The 20,926-nt window shown below is 40.9% G+C and overlaps 1 protein-coding gene across 7 annotated transcripts; it reads left to right on the top strand.

Annotated features, from left to right (window-relative positions):
- Window positions 1-58: 58 nt before the first annotated feature.
- On the top strand, window positions 59-19,127 carry FASTKD2 (FAST kinase domains 2). Of its 7 annotated transcripts, none has more exons than XM_050916139.1 (13): window positions 59-129; window positions 1,547-1,684; window positions 2,466-3,277; window positions 4,485-4,588; window positions 6,541-6,649; window positions 8,947-9,070; window positions 11,587-11,726; window positions 12,584-12,756; window positions 13,234-13,397; window positions 15,129-15,353; window positions 16,286-16,373; window positions 17,221-17,335; window positions 18,353-19,127. In XM_050916139.1, exons 3-13 carry the CDS (start codon window positions 2,576-2,578, stop codon window positions 18,470-18,472), a joined length of 2,064 nt encoding a protein of 687 aa, XP_050772096.1. In that variant the 5' UTR covers window positions 59-129; window positions 1,547-1,684; window positions 2,466-2,575; the 3' UTR covers window positions 18,473-19,127. The 7 variants fall into 7 exon arrangements, with proteins under 7 accessions (XP_050772096.1, XP_050772095.1, XP_050772093.1 ...); XM_050916138.1 differs by having other exon boundaries at window positions 66-129; window positions 1,460-1,684; XM_050916136.1 differs by having other exon boundaries at window positions 66-231.
- Window positions 19,128-20,926: the final 1,799 nt, after the last annotated feature.

Below are 20,926 nucleotides of genomic sequence, written 5' to 3'. Positions count from 1 at the left end.
GCGCGCGAGAAGTTGTCCCCTGGTCCGCCCCGTAATCTCGCGAGATTTAGAGAGGGCACGTCAGGAAGGTATCATGGCGGCTCCCGTAGGCCGGTCACATGGGGCGTAGCCGGCTCGGTCCAGTGCCTGGTGAGGTCGCCTCTGGGGAATCAGCCTGGCTGCTGCCCTGGAATAGTGAGAGGCCCTGGGATTGACCGGCTGCCTCCAGCCGCGGCGGGGGCCAGGGGGCTTGTGAGTGCCCACAGTGCGGGTGACGGTGGGAGGGTCTGCCCCTGCCCCTGCCCCTGCCCCGCCCGGAGTGTGTGTGTGTGTGTGTGTGTGTGTGTGTGTGATGGGGGGTCCCCATGGGGGCTTCCATGGGCTCATGCCAGGCCACGAGGAGTCCACAGGTGTCTGTGCTGGTATGTGACGATCAGGATCCACCCCGGCTGTGCCATGGTGCTCCAGGCCCTGAGGTTTCTTTTAAGGAAGGTTATAAGCCTTGTGACCTGCGTTTAGCGTTGTAAACGGCACGTAGCCGAAGCAGTGGTGTCTGCCTGAGTCTGCAGGTAGCCTGAAACTGCACCTCTGAGATGTGTGTGATCTGGCCTGTGGTCAACGGTTGAAACCTAAAGATAACTGCTTAACGGGAACCGTTGCTAACTCTTTTGCTGCTACTGGTTGTGTTAGAAACATGCAGTTAATGGGGCAGCTGGTTGCTGGGTTATGAAAGTTGGGGTTGGAGACTCCCCCTAATCTTAAAAATCCCCTCTGTGTGCATCTGCAAATGGAAAAGAGAGAAGTGCCACCCCAGCTACTTAAATGCTCAACTGCTATCTAGAATCATAGAATATCAGGGTTGGAAGGGACCTCAGGAGGTCATCTAGTCCAACCCCCTGCTCAGAGCAGGACCAATTACCAGACAGATTTTTGCCCTAGATCCCTAAATGGCCCCCTCAAGGATTGAACGCACAACCCTGGGTTTAGTAGGCCAATGCTCAAACCACTGAGCTATCCTTTCTCCTCATATTTAATGACAGCAAATCTTTAATTTAGGGGGAGGGATAGCTCAGTGGTTTGAGCATTGGCCTGCTAAACCAAGGGTTGTGAGCTCAATCCTTGAGGGGGCAATTTGGGGATTGGTCCTGCTTTGAGCAGGGGAGTTGGATTAGGTCCTGAGGTCCCTTCCAACCCTATAATTCTATGAGAGGATGCCTTAAAGGCAAGCATTTAAGAAAAAAAAAATTCTTGAGGGGGCCACTTAGGGGTCTGGGGCAAAAATCAGTACTTAGTCCTGCTAGCAAAGGCAGGGAGCTGGACTCGATGACCTTTCAAGGTCCCTTTCAGTTCTAGGAGATAGGTATATCTCCAGTTATTTATTTTATTTAATTTATATCTTGCTCGAAGTTGCTGCAGAATTGCTAGTCTTCCACAACAAAGGGCTACAACATGGACTCCTTTTCTGTCCTAATATACACAGAATTCTGCTTACAATTATACCTTCAGTTATATCTCATTAAAACATAATAGTGGATTGAAAAATAAAAAGAAGTCCGTCTCCCTTCAGAAATTCTGCAGGTCTGAAAGTAAAATCCCTGAAGATTTCTACTGCCTGTACTGAAATGTGTCTTCCACTTGTGGCGTGCTGTTCATGAGAGAAACGGAATCCTGTCTGGTCCCAGTACATCGGATTGTTCCATGAATTGTGAGCTTTAATTTCTCTTCTTAACTTTTGTAGTTATGCAAGTTATGACATCAGGCCCTGATCATACATTTCTTGAACAGTCAAGACTCCCCGTGAGTTAACTGGATCCATGACTTCCGTCTGCACCACAAAAATGGATGCAACCTTTGATAGAAGCGCTGTGCAGAGAAAGGTGCAGGAAGCCCTTAACAGTTAAATGTATGGTGTTATCTTTTACTTGGTCCTGTTCAGTCTCATAATATAGGTCTTCTATCTGTCTCAGGCATTTCTAGATGCTCCCATCTCTGTGTTGTCTAACTGCTGAATTTGTTGCAAGTGTCAGAATTTTATCACTTCTGGTAAATCAGCAGTGCTGCATGGCTCTGGGAGGCTTGGGGAAAAGGAAATCAGGAAAGTGAAGGTACGGAGTTTGAACTCGGTTCTGTAAGTGCACTCATGAGGACAGACCTCTGTACCAGTGTGTGGAAACCCACTGAAATCAATTTACAAGTGTAGATGCACGTTCAAGGCTTAAGTCTGCCCAGTTTCTCTTCAAATCCTGTCCCTCTTCAATTGTACTGTGGAATTGCAACAGTTTTGTGACCATGAGACCCTGTGTAATTGTGGAGTCAGGAGCAGAAGACACTCGTTTAATTAATGATTGATTAAAAATGAAAATGAACTATTTCCAGAGCTGTCTGTTTCAGGTTCCCTCTGTAAAAGATGTGTTAATAGATGTGGTATTTTAACCTCTAAACCAAAAGCTTGTTAATGATTTTATAATTTTCAATTGATTTCACAGATAATGAATTTTACCTAGTGTCCAAAGGCCTGTTTCTGTGGGCTTGAATCTGATTAAGGCCCTGTCTTCTGAGCTGGCATTTGAAAGCTGTGTATAAAACAGTAGCAAAAATGAACAATAAAGTGGGCTATTTGCTAAGGACAATCAGACATTTGCATGTATGTGGTTCTGAACTGGGTCCCAGCTTTAGAACTGCAATGAGGACATACACGTTAGGGATCAGTAGACGTAAGAGTGCCATACAAAGTGTGAACCTGAGAAGATTCCTGTTAAATGTTCCTCCTTGGCGGCTTGAATCATCTCTCCGATTGCTGTCTCAGAAGGTGCCTGTTTATAGTAAAGAAGATGGCACTGTACAAGAACAGAATGCTACAAAGACTCTATTAGATGAACATGTGCAAAGTTCATCTAGTGCCTTGGACCCTCTAGAAGAAGATAGAAGTGTTGTTGAAGAGAATCTGGTAGTGAAGAGTGGAAGGAGTCAGCTACAGCAGTTCTTTGATGACCTTAAAAAATGCACATCTCCCTGTGATGTATTAGACCTAGTTTCAAAGTCTGCTATTTCTGAGAAGCATTGTAGTAACTGTTTTACTACTATGTGGATGCTCACCAAAAAGCTGTCCGAAGACCAGAAGCATTATGAAAAACAACTGATGGTCGAGCATCCTGCATTTATGCAGCTATGTCAGCGTCTGATGCAAGAGTCTAGGAGCATGTGGTGTGACGACTTGGTATACAGTCTACATGCTGTGCTGAAGCTAGGGGTACCCCAGAACACTCGACTGGTTCAGACTTTGCTGAGGGTCTGTCAGGTAAGTATTTGAATCTTTTAAAGATTGGAATAAAATTCCAGCGCCAGCTCTTACAGGTTGTAGAGGCTATAGCATCGGAGGGTCTCCACATGAATGCCTGTAGTTTGAGTTCTGCCCATGCTTTCTTTTCATTCCTCTACCCACACCACACAATATAAAGAGAGAGTGCTCGAAGAATACGTGCGCTTCAGGCCGTGCTAAAACTTTAGATCTGTTTGAGGCTTAGAAAAACTCTTTTCTCCCTCCACCTTCCTTTTCCCGTCTCCTTTCTCCTCACATGATAGGAGGCAGATTTGAGAGTGAGCAGTTGTGAGGAAAGGTATTTTTGATATTTTGATTTGAGGGTAGAGGCCAGTGTCCTCCTTGACTCCAAGTTCCTTTACCTGCTGCTTCTGGGAGCTTTCTTTGGTCTCCCCGCTATTAGCTGTATTATGCTCCCCTTGTCTTGGGGATTTTTACAGGACCTTCCCTAGCTGCTGATGCAACCCAGGACTTCCTCTGAGCATCATATAACTGTTTCATGCTGTGCTAGGTGAGGGTTTCTCCATTTCTGGACCTGCTGCTGCCCTGGGAGTTTTTCTTGACTTTCTTCAGAACCCCTCATCAACTACTCCCCCTGCCATCTGTGTGCAACTTCTTCTCCCTGTTTCTTCCCTGTCTGTTCCCTTAAACCAGTCTGTCCTCATCTCTACAACCACCTCCTCCTCCTCCTAACTCTGCACCTAGCCAATCCATCCTACTTTGTAGAGTTGTGTTTTAATAAAGCAGCTTTCAGAGGGAAAGTGGGCACTAACTTATTATGTGGAGGGGGAGGGTGCCCACGGTTGGGCCCCAGATGTGCTTGAACCTGCTAGTTAAAAACACTGTTAACTGTTTACAAAACACTTTAGAGAGGAAATCTTGAACGTGACCACTACGACATTCCCCAGCTTGTATCCGCACTATGTATAGTACATTACACAAGTTCTTCCTTTTGTCCTTAATGCGACTTTTTTTTTAGGCCTGATTTCTCATTTTCTCAGGGGAAATTGGGAGTTAACTCCACAGAAGTCAGTAGAATTATACCAACGTGTAGGTCAAAGTAGAATCAGCCCCAGTGACTTGACCTTTTTCTTTGTGTGGGTGGGGGAGATAGCTGGTAAAAATTGACCATTCCACCACTTAGTGTTAAGAATTTTCTAACATTGTGAAAATATATCTTTAATAGGAACGCCTCAATGAATTTGATGACCGATGTGTCTCTGTTGTGGCAACCACCTTGGTAACCATGGAAAAAAGCAGAAATGTGGATGCTCTTCAAGCTGGATTACAGTGAGAAAATTACTTTTTTTTTTAATGGTTTCCTTACTTACATGTCTTGTCATGTGACCATTTATTTCTGTTGGACAAAAATAAATACGGTATGAAAGGAGAATGAGCATCTTTACTCTTTTGCCCAAAGTACACTTTAATATTTTCTGGCTTACATTTTTAGCATTTTCTTGAGGATTATTTAAAGATACATTGCATTAGAATATTTCAGTAATCCTTGCAGTTTTCTCATATGTAAAATATGGTAGAAATGTCCAAAGCAGGAAGACGCTTGAACTTTTAAGTAACTTTACATGGTCTTAGACAATCAGGGACACACTGTAGTGACCATGGCTGTAATTCTACTTTGAACTCTGTGCAAGGTCCACGCTGAGAAGCTCATAGCAGGATTGGGGCCCAAGTCATTATCATCAGCTAGTAGCTGAAACAAGTAACTCTCTTTGGCATCATTGTTGGTATTCTTGGCAGAAAGGGTGGAGATATGTTAGAACACTGGACTGGGACACAGGAGACCTGGTCTCTGCCACAGGCCTGCTTGGTGACCTTGGGCAAGCTGCTCCATTTCTCTGTACCTTAGTTTCCCCCTTTGTAAAGTGAGGATAAAACTGCCCTCCTTTGTATAGTGCTTTGAGATCTATTAATGAAAAGCCCTATGCTTCAGCTAGGTATTATTCTTCTTGATTTCAGTAGGAAAAGCTGTTGAGTTGGAATACCATTTTAGCTTGTATTCCTCCTGTATTCAAATGTAAGGGTGAGAGAAGCGTTATATCTATTCTTTTTTCAGAATAACTTGTTTATGGGTGGTGGTTTTGTGCTCAGATTATCAGTCTACAAAGCCCCATCTGCTTACTCCTTCAGAGATCTGGTGTTCCGGAGCTTGTAACAGAACGTATTAGTGGATTTGTATTGTATGTATCAATTCAATTTCAGCTCCAGCTACAAGAGGATGGGCACATTGGTGAAATAACAACATATTCTGTTAGAATTCAGGTGCACAGTTCTGGGAGTTTGGGGCAAAGTAGGTTATCCCTCTCTGTTTTTCACTTAGAAGACTTTGGCTCCATCTCGATTAATCAAACGCCTGCCTGTTCACAGGGAAATGTCAGTCTCAGTGGATCAATTTCAGAGCCTTCCACTGCCATACAGACACTGAAATTTCCAAAACTAGTGCTCTGATATTTGATTTAAAAAAATATTGGTTTAAAGAGTTGGGGTTTTTTGGTCTCTTTAGCCATTTTGTTTCCTACTGAGCCAAAATGGCAACCACAGATACACCAGATCAGAGTCCTTCTCTATGTGATGCTTTACCTTCTGCTATATTAAGATCCTGTTCTTCTCCTATAGACCATAGTATCACTTGTTCTCCTTTCCATCTGCTCCGCTTTGCTGTGTCCTGTGTGAGGCTCTCCTGAATTTTACGGGTCTCTGGTGGCTTGTCTCCACAGAGAAATTGCACTGGGATAAGTTACGTCAGTTTAGTTAAACTGATACCTCTATTTCCCTGCAGTATGTTCACTCTGTTGCCCTTGCATTGGTCTATGTTGCAATGTTGCAGCACTTTGTCTGCACAGCAGCATTCTGCATCAGTGTAAGCATGGTGCAGTGTGGGTGGGCATTCCAGGGTCCTCTGCACTGCTTGAAAGGTTGCCAGACAGATCATGGCACATAGTGAGAAGTCATCCTACTAATACTTCACACCAGTGTAGTTACTTCATTGTCAGGAGATAGCTGCATTGCTATTAAGTCAATTTAACTACATCAGTGTAGAGCAACACCAGTTTAATTTAAAAAAAAAAAAAAGAGGAGTGAGGAGCTCCACCAGTTTAACTCGCGATTCATCAATGGGAGACAGATGTGTGCCTGCTCCTGCCAAAATAAGCAGAGCTTTACTGGTGCAACTTGTGTGTATAGGCCAAGCCTCCTTAAATCAATTCCATTTTTTTCCTTATCAGGTTACTGGTGGAGCAGCGAATTCCAAAGATCAGTAACATTTTTATGTTGCAAAGCATGATGAAATGCTTTGGGAAAGATGCCCCACTCTCTCTCAAGAGGAAATTTGAGGTAAAAGATTAAAATCATTGGTGGGTCCTACTATTATTCCTGCATAGCTACTGCTCCTGTGTGACTATTTATTAGTTGTTTATGGTAGCACCTGTTGTATGTTAAGCAGTTTCCAGACATTGAAAATGAATGGTAACTTCCCCAAGTTGCTCATCCTCCAGGGACGGATAAGCAAGTAAATAGTGATTTGAGAAAGGGGAAACATTTTTTTTTAAATGACTACACATGTCAATTAAGTTTACTGTAGCCTGCCCAACAGAGGTATGTCTGCAGGAGGGACTTAAATAAGTAGAGGGTGTGAAGGTCAAACCATGCATAGGGATAGAAAGCGTGGAGATGTTTATGTAAGAAACTGGTAGCATAAAAGATAAGGTGCTGTCCGTGAGCTTCATTGTAACAGGGATTTCTATGTAATGAATCATGCTATTGAGAGGCAAGTAACTACATCCCAATCCTGCTGGAAAGGTATAACAAGTGGGGTTCCGCAGGTGTCTGTTTTCAGACTGGCTCTGTTCAATATCTTCATCAACGACTTAGATATTGGCATAGAAAGTACGCTTATTAAGTTTGCAGATGATACGAAACTGGGAGGGATTGCAACTGCTTTGGAGGACAGGGTTATAATTCAAAATGATCTGGACAAATTGGAGAAATGGTCTGAGGAAAACAGGATGAAGTTTAACAAAGACAAATGCAAAGTGCTCTACTTAGGAAGGAACAATCAGTTTCACATATACAGAATGGGAAGAGACTGTCTAGGAAGGAGTATGGCAGAAAGGGATCTAGGGGATATAGTGGACCACAAGCTAAATATGAGTCAACAGTGTGATGCTGTTGCAAAAAAAGCAAACGTGATTCTGGGATGCATTAACAGGTGTGTTGTGAGCAAGACACGAGAAGTCGTTCTTCTACTCTACTCTGCACTGGTTAGGCCTCAACTGGAGTATTGTGTCCAGTTCTGGGCACCGCATTTCAAGAAAGATGTGGAGAAATTGGAGAGAGTTCAGAGAAGAGCAACAAGAATGATTAAAGGTCTTGAGAACATGACCTATGAAGGAAGGCTGAAAGAATTGGTTTTGTTTAGTTTGGAAAAGAGAAGACTGAGAGGTGACGTGATAGCAGTTTTCAGGTATCTAAAAAGGTGTCATCAGGAGGAGGGAGAAAACTTGTTCACCTTTTCTTCTTGTTCTATCCTTAGAGGCTATGGGCTTAAACTGCAACAAGGGAGGTTTAGGTTGGACATTAGGAAAAACTTCATAACTGTCAGGGTGGTTAAACACTGGAATAAATTGCCTAGGGAGGTTGTAGAATCTCCATCTCTGGAGATATTTAAGAGTAGGTTAGATAAATGTCTATCAGGGATGGTCTAGACAGTATTTGGTCCTGTCATGAGGGCAGGGGACTGGACTTGATGACCTCTCGAGGTCCCTTCCAGTCCTTGAATTTATGAATCTGCCTTAGTCCCAGTAGAATGATATTCTTAAAATGTTTTCTGATTCCAGTGAAAGGAGCTGGGGTTGATATAGTATTTTTAAACATTGTTTTGACTTTTTTTTTCTATTATTGATGCATTTTTTTCATTGCCCTTTGTGTGTCTTTGAGAATGTACTGGGTGAAACTATTTTAAGAGTTGGTGAAACTGAAATTAGTGGGTCTAATTTTTGCTGATGCATCAGTATAATCCGAACTATGCAAACAGTCACTCCTGATTTACTGTGGCTTAAGTGATATCAGAAGTGGGCCCACTATAGCTTCACCAGTTTTTTAAATCTTGTTTAATTTAGTGTACATCTGCCAAAGGTGTATCACAAAGGGCAGTAGAAAATAGTGAGTCATTTACTAAGGATTTAGAATAACTTAAAGCTCTTGCACATGGCAAAGACTAGATATCATCCTGACTGTGCAATATTGGTAAATATGCCATCCATGTTAATTAGCAAACCACCATTCTTTCAAGCGCTGGTAGGAAAACTATATACATAGTAACCAGCAATAAGTATTATAAGGTCCTCTTGTATTGATTTGATTCAAGAAAGAAACAAGAGCACCTGAGAACTTTTTAAGGACAGCTCAAACTAAACATTAGAATAGCTGTAGTTGTTTCTATAAGAAAAGCTATTGGAAGGAGTTATTTTAAGCTCCTTCCACTGCTTTGAACCCTTTCTTCAGTGCGAATCTGGTGAGGTTACGGGATTGGAGTAGTTTTGATCTCCCCAACTCACTTCATTCTTCTGCAGACATCATTTGGACTGCCAATGCCAAGAATGAAGAGTCTAATCAAATTGAATTCATTTTAGGATAGAGTTTTGAAAGAGCTGGACCACTTGACTCCTGTGAATGCTCAACACATGTTTAGTGCTCTGGCTGCGATGAATTACTGCTCCATGCCAATCCTGGATGCCTCGAGTAACAAAATCACTGGTGAGTTAAAGTGAATTTTTAAACTTCCCCTCTCCTTTACTCTGACTCTTCCTAATGAAAATGTCTTACTCCAATTTGCTTTTAAGCCCACAAACCATGATTGTTCTGTAGTCTAACAATACAGATCCATCAGACAAAATGCAGTACAAAAAATTTTGGAGGACTGATGGATGATCAAAGAAAGTAGTTTTTATGGTCTCTGCCCTCATTAATACCATGACATTTCATCTCCGTGGATTATAATGGCACTCTTCATAACTCTGAAGTTAAAATTCTGTTTTCTTTTCCCCAAATTCTATAAATAGAGAAAATGCTAACTAAAGACCAGCAAGCAAAATTAGTGGTTTCAGATGAGCTTTTAAAACTGTTTCTGAACTGGAAATTTGCATCTCATAGTATGAATTGACAGCTCTGTGTTTAGGGAGTAAGCAGAAGGGGATATGTTCACTGATTAAGTGAATTTCATTATTGAGTTCTGCTTCATGAATGATGGCTCAGTCGAGCCAAAGGAACTTAAAATGAAGGTTAATACTCTGACCTTTACTCAGACCCTTGCAATAAGTATTGTAGACATAATTGAACAGTATCTATTGATATATACTCTTGCATCCAAAACTATGGTCAAAAAAACATTAATGTTGCAAAGTCAAGCCCTCAGAAGGTAGGAAATGTCAAAGTTCAGGTTCATGTGCAGCCTTAATTTGATCTCCTTGTGCATACACCTTATGATATGGCAACAAACAATTTTCTCCCACGGGATCCCTGCCTCATTAATGTACAGGATGGATGGTATTCCTAGTATGAAGCTATTGAATACTTTATTTAGCGTGCAGCCATAGGTCTTATTTACTGCGCCTGATTCAAATCCTGATCTGAAGACAGAATTATTAATTTTCTAATTTGCTTTTCTGTGGCATTTATCACTATAATATCTGAGTGCTTCACAAATATGGATTTATTTTCATAACACCGAAGAGTGAGGTGGTGGTATCTGCATTTTAAATATGCTGAACTGAAGCACACAGATATTAAGGTCAGAAGTGTGCACTAATTTTGAGTTGCCAATGTGAAATGCACTGGACCTGATTTTTTTTCAGAGCACTTAGCGTTATTTGACACTTTATATGTTTGAAGCACAGCTCCTCTTGATTTAACTTGAAGCTGTGAGTGCTCAGTGGTTCTGCAAATCAGATTCCAGGGTCTCAACCTACGCACCCAGAAAATAAGGAACACATTGGGCTAAGTGATTTGCCCAGCATTACATAGGATCGAAGGATAGAAGACAAAGCTTGGCAAGGATAGAATCCAGGATGACATTCAAGTAGCTTTAACCATGAGACCATCCTTCCTATTTCTGCAGTCATCTGTCTCATTCAATATACACCTTCCAACTACTGCAACAAATGAAGCAGGAGTTAGACGACAGCCTCCTTCATTATGCAACCCTGATGATCCTCTGATCACGTCTGTCCTGTGCACTGAAGGAGGCACAGGTCTTGTGGAAAAAATAGAATGTGATCATGAAATTACAGACTGTATCATAATGCATATGCACATGGGGAATGGAATTAAGTTACACAGGAAGCCTTAATTCTTGCATTGCCTAACTTTTGAGTGTTTGTTGCAGCCTTGCTACTTTTCTTTTAATACAAATTATTTTGGGGTTTGTGTGTGCATGTGCATCCATACATATAATTTCCTAGGGTTTTAAAAGCAAACTTAAAAAAAAACAACATTCCATCCTGTGGTATCCTACTGATTCCTGCATAAAGGTCATCAGCAGGACTGAAACGTTTAGACAAGTGGTTTTCAACCTGTGGTCTGTGCACAGGGGATCCACAGACTGTGTCTAAGATTTCCAAAGGGAAATCTCCATTCAGAAATTTTTTTATAAGTCCACAAATGAAAAAAGATTGAAAACCACTGCTTTAGATCCAGCTCATACACCCCTCCCTCTACTTCAAAGGGAGTAACTTATAGTAATAATAGTTGGTGATCCTCAGTAGGGACCAGCACTAGAGGGGGATGAGACACATTGCTGTCTGCAAATAGCTGTGAAGCCCATAGGCAGAGGAATGGTAAGACTCAGGATGTTTGGGTTACATTCCAGGCTCTGGAGAGGACTGTTCTCTGGTGGGCACAGACTTTTCTGCCCATTCCTCTCAAGCTTCGTCCCTTCTGCCTTGTCCCAGCCATGTCTCTTCCCCCACCCTCAGCTCCTTGTCCCAGTCTTGTTCTCCTCACCAAACCAGTCTGTCTCCACTCCTCAGGGTTCTCATCCTAGTTCCAGTCTCCTTGCCCAATTAGTCCCAACATCCCCCTCTAGGCTCCTAGTCAAAGTCCCAGTCTGTATCCCCAAACTTTTCATCCCGGTCTTCTTTGCCCAGCCAGTCCCAGTTTCTTTCATGGCTCCCCATCTGATTTTTCACAGCACACGCTCCTGGCTGCTGGCCCCAGTCATATCCCACAACGCGCAGCTCACAGTCACTGTTACTTTTTTTGTTCCTCTGTTACAGAGAATATCCCTGGTACTCCATTTTGGCAGCTAATCCGTGTTCTGAAATCATGCAGCATCCTCCAGTACCGCAATGTAGTTCTGTATTCAGCAATAGCAAACTACGTGACTTCAGCCATCTACATGTGGGACACTAAACAGGTGAGGTAGTGACCACAAGTGACACCACTAGAACTGCCAGTACTCAGCTGTGCCCAGGTGCACACAAACACAATTTATAGAGTTGCTAGTTACGACTCAGTACTTCAGTTTGCATTCTGAAATGGGCTTAAAATTGGGCATACATTCCAGTTGTGCTCTACACGTAGAGCAGCTACATAATGTTAGAAAATTCAAAGGGCACAAAAAACTACTCAGTTTTTCTCTGGTTTCTTTTGATGAAAGTTTAATAGGAATAACTTGGTAGAAATTGGTCCATGGCTGAAAAATGTCAGTTTCAAACTCCTTTTTCTCTGTGTATATCTTTGAAACAACACTGTGTATTTATACAGATTGGTTGAAGGGAAATCTTCTTCAGTAAAACTGGTACGTTGGCTGTTTGTTTTACTTATGTTAGTGTAGCACCAACAAGCCCTCATCGTGGACCTGAACCTTTGTGCTCATCACTAGACAAACACAGAACCAAAAGGCAGTCCCTGCCCCAAAGAGCTTCCAATCTAAGTGTAAGACAAGAAACAACAGAAGGATACAGACATACAGATGGCGAATCAGAGGGAAACAGTGAGACAATATTAGTTTAAATATTTTAATAAGTATTTGGGAGTTCAGCAGTCCATTGTTCTCCTATTTATTGCAGTATGGTAATAATACAGTTAGTCATGCTCATAATAAAATATTACAATTTCGAAAGTTTATTTTCATTTTTAAAAACCTCTCTGATGCTATAACACCAGACAATTAAGTAAATTTCCATATTGAGACTCTTACTCTAGTTTTAATTTATTTTTTTAGCCTTAAAAATGGTTTTTCTTCATATACTTTTTTTTTTAACGTTTTAGATTGTCCTGTTTTTGTCTGCCTTCGAGGGACTTCGCTTTCGACCTGTTGAGCTGATGGATATTTTGGCTGAGAAGGTGACAAGTCATCCTGAATCTCTGAACCTGAAGGATATTCTAAGTGTTCTCCGCGTGTATTCGCTTCTCAACCATGTTCCCAAATGCCAAAATCAGGAGTAGGTTCTGGCTTAGAAAGCCTTGTATTAAATTACATAGTTATGTGGGTGTCTGAACAGGCACACAAAAGAGTACTTGCTACTGATCTTGGATTCCAGTTGTGAAATAATTCTCACTTGGTCCTGTTTTACTAATCTGTGAGATAAACTTGCTATACCGGTCACTGTTTTTAAAAAAAAAAAAAAAAAAGGCAGATACACATTTTTTCCAAACAGTAAAGCAAGGTAATAGAGAATGCACAAGATGTAATAGAGAATGGGTGCCCATCACTTAAGTGATAGACTGATAAAAGTGGTGAACAGGTTGTAGCTAGCGGCAAGCTTAGGTGCTGGACTTGGGTTCTGGTTATCCAAGTAAATTGGAATGTCTGGTGTTTTATTTCAAAAGTACTGATTTATATTTTAGAGAGATTTTCAGGAAAGTCTGAGTTTATTTATAAATTAATATGTAAAGATGTCTCTCTCTTTCTTTTGAAGGTTCCTGGAGTCTCTCAATGGTGCCTTGAATAAGTACCTCACCAGGATTTCTAATGTGGATCTGCTGAAAGCAGTGTATTCATTTTGCATTTTAGAGTATTTGCCACAGCCTGCACTTAGTCAGCTCCTGCAAGAGGACAACCTCAATGAGTTACTAAAATCAGGTCAGTCATTAATGTATTAATGTGTGTTATGCCATTGAATTCAGAGTAGTGTGTAGATAAGAGTAGTAGAAGCTTCAACACTATCACTCCTTAGGGTGTGGTTGCATTGACGCTCACAAGCTAAGTTGGACAGACAGGTTAATATTAGATGTGAAATAAAAAAAACCTGAGTTCTGCAAGTTGTTACTTAGTGTTTCAGGAGACTCTGTCCTCAGACTCAGCACTGAACCAATGCCCTCATCATGGTGGTGGGGAGGGTTTTGGAAGTACCATTTTCAGATAAGACACTTCAGTAATGAGGGAAGTGTTTCCTAGGTAACTGTATGCCTATGTATGTAAATGCAAGATTTGTTGTAGAAAAGTCAAATGTGAACAAATTGTGGATTCTTACTTCTGTGATACGCATTCAAGATTTTCCAAGAACATTTAAAAAAACTTAGCCCAAGTGATGTATGTTTTTCAGCTAAATCAAAGTTTAGCTCAAAATACAACTAGTTGTTAGAAGTTGCTTGGCTGTTTTGCTTTAGGATGAAAGACCCTAACTGAAATGGTTCAAGGTAGTCGTTCAGCTTCGTGTTATAATTCTCTACAGCTAATCGCTTAGTTTGGCACCGAGTCAGAGCGTAAGTGTATTTGTTGCTTGCAGTTTACGTAAACTTTGGGAAGTTCTGTTAGTCCCTACACTTCAACAAAATAGTCTGTCTACTTGGAACCTGAATAATTCAGTACAGCTGAGTGAATAATTGACTCTTTCATTCGCTGGATGAATCAAAAGGGGGGGAATATCAGGTTATTTTGAATTGAATTTTTTTTTGGCGGGGGGAGCGGGGGGCTGGCTGGCTTTTTCTACTGCAATGAAAATATTCCATTCAGGTAAAATGAAATGTTTGCACATTGTTTTGAAAAAACATTTCCACAATTTTTTTCCCCTCATTTTATTTGTCTGAAACTATTTGCTGAATTTGAGCCAAACTTGCAGATAGTTTCACTCACCCCATAACCTGCATTTTATCAGAGAATTTGCCATTCAGCTGAAAAATATTGCCCAGCTCTGTAGTTTGGTACTGTTAAAGCATGCTCTCAAAGTGACATCCAAAATGTGTCTTAACTTCTTGTGTTTTATCAATATCCATTAAAGTATTTGGGTTTTTTGTTTCTTTTTTAAGAACAACCCTCCATGTGTGAATAAATGTCTTTCAACATATTAGTAACTCTGCTGTAACAGGGTAATGTGTGTAGCTGTGCACAATGGGGGGGGGGGGAGTGAGTAAATGAACAGATTTCAGACTTTCAAGAGTGGATAGTCCAGTGGTTAGGGTGGTAACCTAGAGCTGGAAGCCCTGGGGTTCAACTCCCTGCTCTATCACAGACTTCCTCAGTGACCTTGGATAAGTCTCTTAGCCTCTCAGTGCTTCAGTTCTCCGTCTGTACAGTGGGAATAATAGCATTGCTGTACCTCACCAGGAGGCTGATTCTACGGTAATGTGTGTCTTGTAAATTTCTTAGATAGCTAAGTAGAACAAGAAGTTTTTAACACTGTCTTGATGGCATTTTTTCAAGAAACAATTAGTTTTATTATGCCTAATTTGGAATTAATCTACTGCTCAGCAAAACTGAAATCTGTTTGTACGGCAAATAGTAGCCAGTGAAATTGTGGATTTCATGACATAAAATGATACCACATAAATATAACGAGTCCACTCTAATGCTACATTTCTATCCTTTTTTCAGATGGCCTTAACAAGGAACAGAATGAAATGATGCTGCACTATGTGAACATATGTCTGGAACTCGATAGTCCTCCTTCATTCACCAAGCCAGCAACTATGTTTATAAAGAAACTCTCCTCACCTTTAGTTTCTGATCTCCCTGAGGTTCGTGAGGCTCTGCTGAAACTTCTGGGAGACGAGCGTATGTTTCAGCAAAACATCCAACTGCCACATGATTACAACATTGGTATGGAACCAGTTCATTGTCATTTGCCTTTGAATTTTGATTTATAGTGGTAAAGAAATGGATTGGCAACTATTACCTATAATACAAGGGGTTTAAAATATAAATTTCTGTTGATTAAGGTCTATTTGACAACTGTGCCTTTATGGTTGTATTTTCTATGACCTTCACATTAAAATAGTTGGACAGTTGACTAAAATATTGTTACTGCTCTGGTTTGTAAAATTGCATTGGGCTTTTTATGGTTAAAATCTGGCTTTTGAGGCAACTAATCCTACATAAACCCAATAGGCCATAACTATATTAAACAACACTGACCTTTTAATGCTAACCTATTTTTTTAATCTTTGGATTAAAGAAACAATATAAAATGGCAAAATATAAAACTTCAAGGTGGTTGTTTTAGCTATGGAACAGTTTCCTTTTTCTTTGATTTAAACAGGATCTAACCCTCACTGAGAGACCATTTATAAATTTAGTAAAGTTCCATGGTGTATGGTTTCTTTTGTATGCAGGGTTATACTTCTATGATTTACATCATTTGCAAGCTATCATTGCCTGATTCACTTGTAATACTTCTGGTATTTTTATTCCTAAATTTATCAAACCCAATGATAAAAAGGACAAGGGAATATGTATGGATCTTCCTAGCAAGCTGGTCAGAATTTTTATCTTTAAATCCTGAATTGATACACTTACGCATACTGTATCTGATTTGCGATAACAAGCACCTTTTCTGACTGTGTCAAGGTGCCAACTGAATCTATTTGTTGCTCTTAATGGAACAGCAATATATTGTCCAAACTGTCACACACATGCAATAATTATAGCTGTTTCTTTTCCATTGACTCCATGAAATATATTGGAATGGTCAAAGCCTCTTGCCATGGTCAAAGCCTCTTGAGGCATTTAATATTTGACTGTTTTTCTTTCAGATTTTGAAATCAAAATGGATGCAAACAGAAAGAAAGTGCTTCCAGTAACTGAAGTAGATGATCCTGCTGATGCTCCAGATATTCAAAGGTACTTTTATTTGGTTACAAGTTTTCTTTACCAGGCCTTTATGTGAGGCTCTTCCTGTTGCCTCTCTGGCTCACTGATCTGCAGAGCAAGTAATTCACTTTCTCTATGCTCTCACAGGAGCATAAGAATTGCCATTCTGGATCAGACCAGGGCCTAGTCCAGTATCTTGCCTCCAACAGGGGCCAGCACTGGATGCTTCAGACACAGGTGTAAGAAACTCCACAGTGGGTAGATGCAGGATAAACTGCCCTCATAAAGGTCTCCTAGGTTATAATGCCAGAAGGGGGGGGTCACTTTGATCATCTAGTCCGACGTCCTGCCGAACACAGGTCATAGAACTTCCCTGAATTAACTCCTGTTTGAACTAGAGCATGTCTCTTAGAAAAACAGCCAGTCTTGATTTAAAAATGACCAGTGATGGAGAATCCACCATGACTCTTGGTAAATTGTTCCAATGGTTAATTGCCCTCACCGTTAAAACATTACACATTATTTCCAGTCTGAATTTGTCTCGCTTCAACTTCCAGCCATTAGATCTTGTTATACCTTTGTCTGCTAGATTGAAGAGGCCCCTGTCCCTCCCAGGAATTCAATATTTGCCATAAGAACTGTATGGGCAGCCCTCAGCACCTGATAAAACACATTGCAGGAGAGCTTAAGTCCAGAGAAGCAAAAGAATGATTAAATTAGAAATGGACAAAAATACTAGCAATAAACAAACACAGCAGTGCTATTCCTTAATATTAAAGGCATTCTCTGAAGAGTTAACTGTGAAGAATACTTAAACCGCACCAGCATAATGCGGTTTGCCAGCTCCCTAAGAAATTATTGCTGTTTTTGGCTTTAGAGTGGCTGTTCTCTGTGCTCCTCCGTCTGCTTTCTGTTTTGACACAAGACACCCCCGAGGCAAGTTGGCAATGAAAATGAGACATCTGAAAGTGCTGGGCTATCATGTGATACTGGTAAGAAGTCTAAATGCAAGTCTTATGAGTATGGTGGCATGTATGATGAGTGAAGAACAGAGTACTGGGAGTGGTGAGCTTAACCTAAATTGACACTGCTGGAAAAACTCCTTGATCAGTGATAGTAGTCTACGGTGTTGGGCAAATAGCTCAGTGGTTCGAGCATTGGCCTGCTAAACCGAGGGTTGTGAGTTCAATCCTTGGGGGGCCGTTTAGGGATCTGGGGCAAAAATCTGTCAGGGGATTGGTCCTGCTTTGAGCAGGGGGTTGGACTAGATGACCTCCTGAGGTCCCTTCCAACCCTGATATTCTACAACTCCACTATGGTAAACTATGTCTAGGTGGAGTTGATCCCTACACCATAATCCCACCATTATTCGGAACCTTGCATGATGGGATAGCCTAATTTTGGCAATTAATTGATCTTTGATTATTAGCAGGTAAATAGGCCCAATGGTCTGTGATGGGATGTTGGATAGGGTGGGATCTGAGTTACTACAGAGAATTCTTTCCTGGGTGCTGGCTGGTGAGTCTTGCCCACGTGCTCAGGATTTAACTGATCGCCATATTTGGGGTTGGAAAGGAATTTTCCTCCAGGGAAGATTGGCAGAGGCCCTCAAGGTTTTTCACCTTCCTCTGCAGCGTGGGGCACGGGTCACTTGCTGGGGGATTATCTGCACCTTGAGGTCTTTAAACCGTGATTTGAGGACTTCAATAACTCAGACATAGGTTAGGGGTTTGTTACAGGAGTGGGTGGATGAGATTCTGTGGTCTACATTGTGCAGAAGGTCAGACTAGATGACCATAATGGTCCCTTCTGATCTTAAGTCTATGAATTTGATCAGATATTGACTGTTTTCATGTGGAATTGCTGATCTGAACTGATCACTTTCTGGAATGCAGGAATTCTCTATATCTGTTTCCCTTTACTAAGTGTGCTGGTTCACAAGACAATGTGAGTTTGTTATTTAGCAGCAGAACTAATGCATCCTTTCCTTTCCTCTCCTCTCCACTAAGGTCCACTACCAGGAGTTTAAAAAACTGAAGAAAGAAGAAGCAATTGAGTGTTTGAAGGGAGAAATCTATTCAGCTGATGCTTTTCCTGTTTCTGATGTGAATTTGCAGGATAATATTTAAAATGGACTGGGAACTTCAGAACCCCTGCTATTTTCCCGTCACAGCCATTCACAAGAAGAGGGAAGCATTTTCATATATTCCTGAAAAATGCCTCAAGACATTGTACCCTGTAGAAAGTTCGTAAATTCAACTATATTTACTGAAGAAGTTCTTTAGCAATAGAAGCAGTTACTTGCTAAAGCTCCTTAAACAATAATTGACTTTAGAAAAAAAAAAAAAAAGGAATGTTGAAAATATCTCTCATCTATTTTTTTTAAATTACATATAGGCTACTCCAGTGGGCTAAACTTCTCATGTGTTCTTGAACTGGGGAAGTGTGACAATCTTTCAGAGCAGTTGGGATCATGACTGCTCTCACTGTAGTGAGAATGGAACAACATGCATCAATCTGTCATTAGCTTTCAGTAAGAACTTCAGCCAGAAAAGCAGTAAATAATTAGTTATTGACTGGAGTGGAAAATTGAAACTCCCAAATCTCTGGACAAGTTTGTAACTCAAAAAATAATATTCTCGTCTCGTTTTCAGACGTCTGGGACAGCAAATGATTCTATATGCTCCATGCTTTTTCTTCAGTCTGAAGCCTTTCCCCTGTTATAAAGTGCTGAGACTCATAGATGTAAGATCCTGTCCCTCGTATAAACTGCCTTGTGATGTCTGCTTGTGTTTCAGTATTAGCTTTTCCAAGACTACTTACAGCTATTGCACAATACTTAGTTTGATTCATCTCATGATGAAATGTCTGCCTAGGAAGGAGTACTGCAGAAAGGGATCAGGGGGTCATAGTGGACCACAAGCTGTTGCAAAAAAAAAAAAAAAAAAAAGCAAATATCCTTCTGGGATGTATTCGCAGGAGTATTGTAAGCAAGACACGAGAAGTAATTCTTCTGCTCTACTCTGCTCTGATTAGGCCTCAACTGGAGTATTGTGTCCAGTTCTGGGTGCCACATTTCAGGAAGGATGTGGACAAATTGAAGAGAGTCCAGAGAAGAGCAACAGAAATGATTTAAAGGTCTAGAAAACACGACCTCTGAGGGAAGATTGAAAAAAACTGGGTTTGTTTAATCTGTAAAAGAGAAGACTGAGAGGGGCATGATAAGTTTTCAAGTATGTAAAAGGTTGTTGCAAGGAGGAAGAAAATTTGTTTTTCTTAATCTCTGAGGGTAGGACAAGAAACAATAGGCTTTAATTGCAGCAAGGGAGGTTTAAATTGGACATTAGAAAAAACTTACTAACTGTCAGGGTGGTTAAGCACTGAAATAAATTGCTTAGGGATGTTGTGGAATCTCCATCATCGGAGATTTTTAACAGCAGGTTGGACAAACACCTGTCTGGGGTAGTCTAGATAATATTTAGTCCTGCCACGAGTGCAGGGGACTGGTCTGGATGACCTCTCAAGGTCCCTTCCAGTCCTATGATTCTGTGATGCAACACAACGTCCACTGGCCCACTGCATAGTAGAAGATAAACCAGAATAATGGTGCTATTGCCTACTGATGTAAATGTAAAGGTCAAAGAATGCTCTATGTTGAAGGAGTGGAAGAGGCAGACGTAGCTTTTGCATCCTGTTCTTGGGAATATTCATTGGTACTTCCATCAAGAGTCAGTCAGGAAAAACTTGACAGAAAAATTAAAATGTATTTTTTTGTTTTGATGAAGTGCGATTTTTGAAAAGGGTCATTTTGAACATTTACGTAGTAACAGCATTGAAACGTGGTCTTACAAATCTGTTACCCATTTCTGTGTTATGGTCAGTTCTGTGATAAGGATACTCTTCTGCCATATATTTACTAGTTCTGGTTGAGCCTTTGACAGTAACCTTATTTAACCAAATGGTGGTGCTCTTGCTTTGCATCATAGCAAACTATGAACTGCACGCTTCTTTGTCTCTGTGTCTGGCTGAGGATGCGGCTGAAGCTTTGCAATGATGTGGTAAAAGGATTAAGGTGAAAAGAAGAAACGAGGCATTATTTTAATTTGCTGCCCTACCCTTCACAGAGTAGGTCAGCTGAATATGATGTATGTTTGTGGAGGGAACTTGCTAGTACAGATATGTACAGAGTTATGACTGGTAACATACCACAAGAAGAGCCTGTCCTTGCTGTTTTTCAGACTGGCTGAAACCCTGAAGCATGGAAACTTTACCAGAAAGCCTGAACTTATAAGATTTAAAACTGGATTTTCAGACCAAAGAGATTTGCTCATTGCTGGGATTTCCCTCTTTCTGACTCAGATGCACCAAGAAATACTGATTATCTGAATGAACCTTTCTTATTCTTGTAGCCAAGATAGCATGCAGGCGATTTTCTTTGCTATCAAAACTACATTAGAGATGTAGAGCACTCATGACCACTGCATTGAATGAGTGACCACTGGAAAAAAACAGTAGTGAGTGGAACCAATGACACTTCTCATTATGCTAGTTGTAACGTAATAGCCCCGACTAGAAGGCATATT

This window comes from Gopherus flavomarginatus, chromosome 10 (assembly GCF_025201925.1).
Source record: "Gopherus flavomarginatus isolate rGopFla2 chromosome 10, rGopFla2.mat.asm, whole genome shotgun sequence".
NCBI lineage: Eukaryota > Metazoa > Chordata > Testudines > Testudinidae > Gopherus > Gopherus flavomarginatus.
Note: the sequence above shows the minus strand (reverse complement) of the source record. Positions and strands in the feature narration are given on the sequence as shown.

Coding starts and splice junctions, on each gene's coding strand:
- FASTKD2 (XM_050916139.1), top strand. CDS start 2,576: ATGAACAATAAAGTGGGCTATTTGCTAAGGACAATCAGACATTTGCAT. Junction 3,278..4,484: donor CTTTGCTGAGGGTCTGTCAG/GTAAGTATTTGA, acceptor TATCTTTAATAG/GAACGCCTCAATGAATTTGA. Junction 13,398..15,128: donor CAATGAGTTACTAAAATCAG/GTCAGTCATTAA, acceptor TCCTTTTTTCAG/ATGGCCTTAACAAGGAACAG.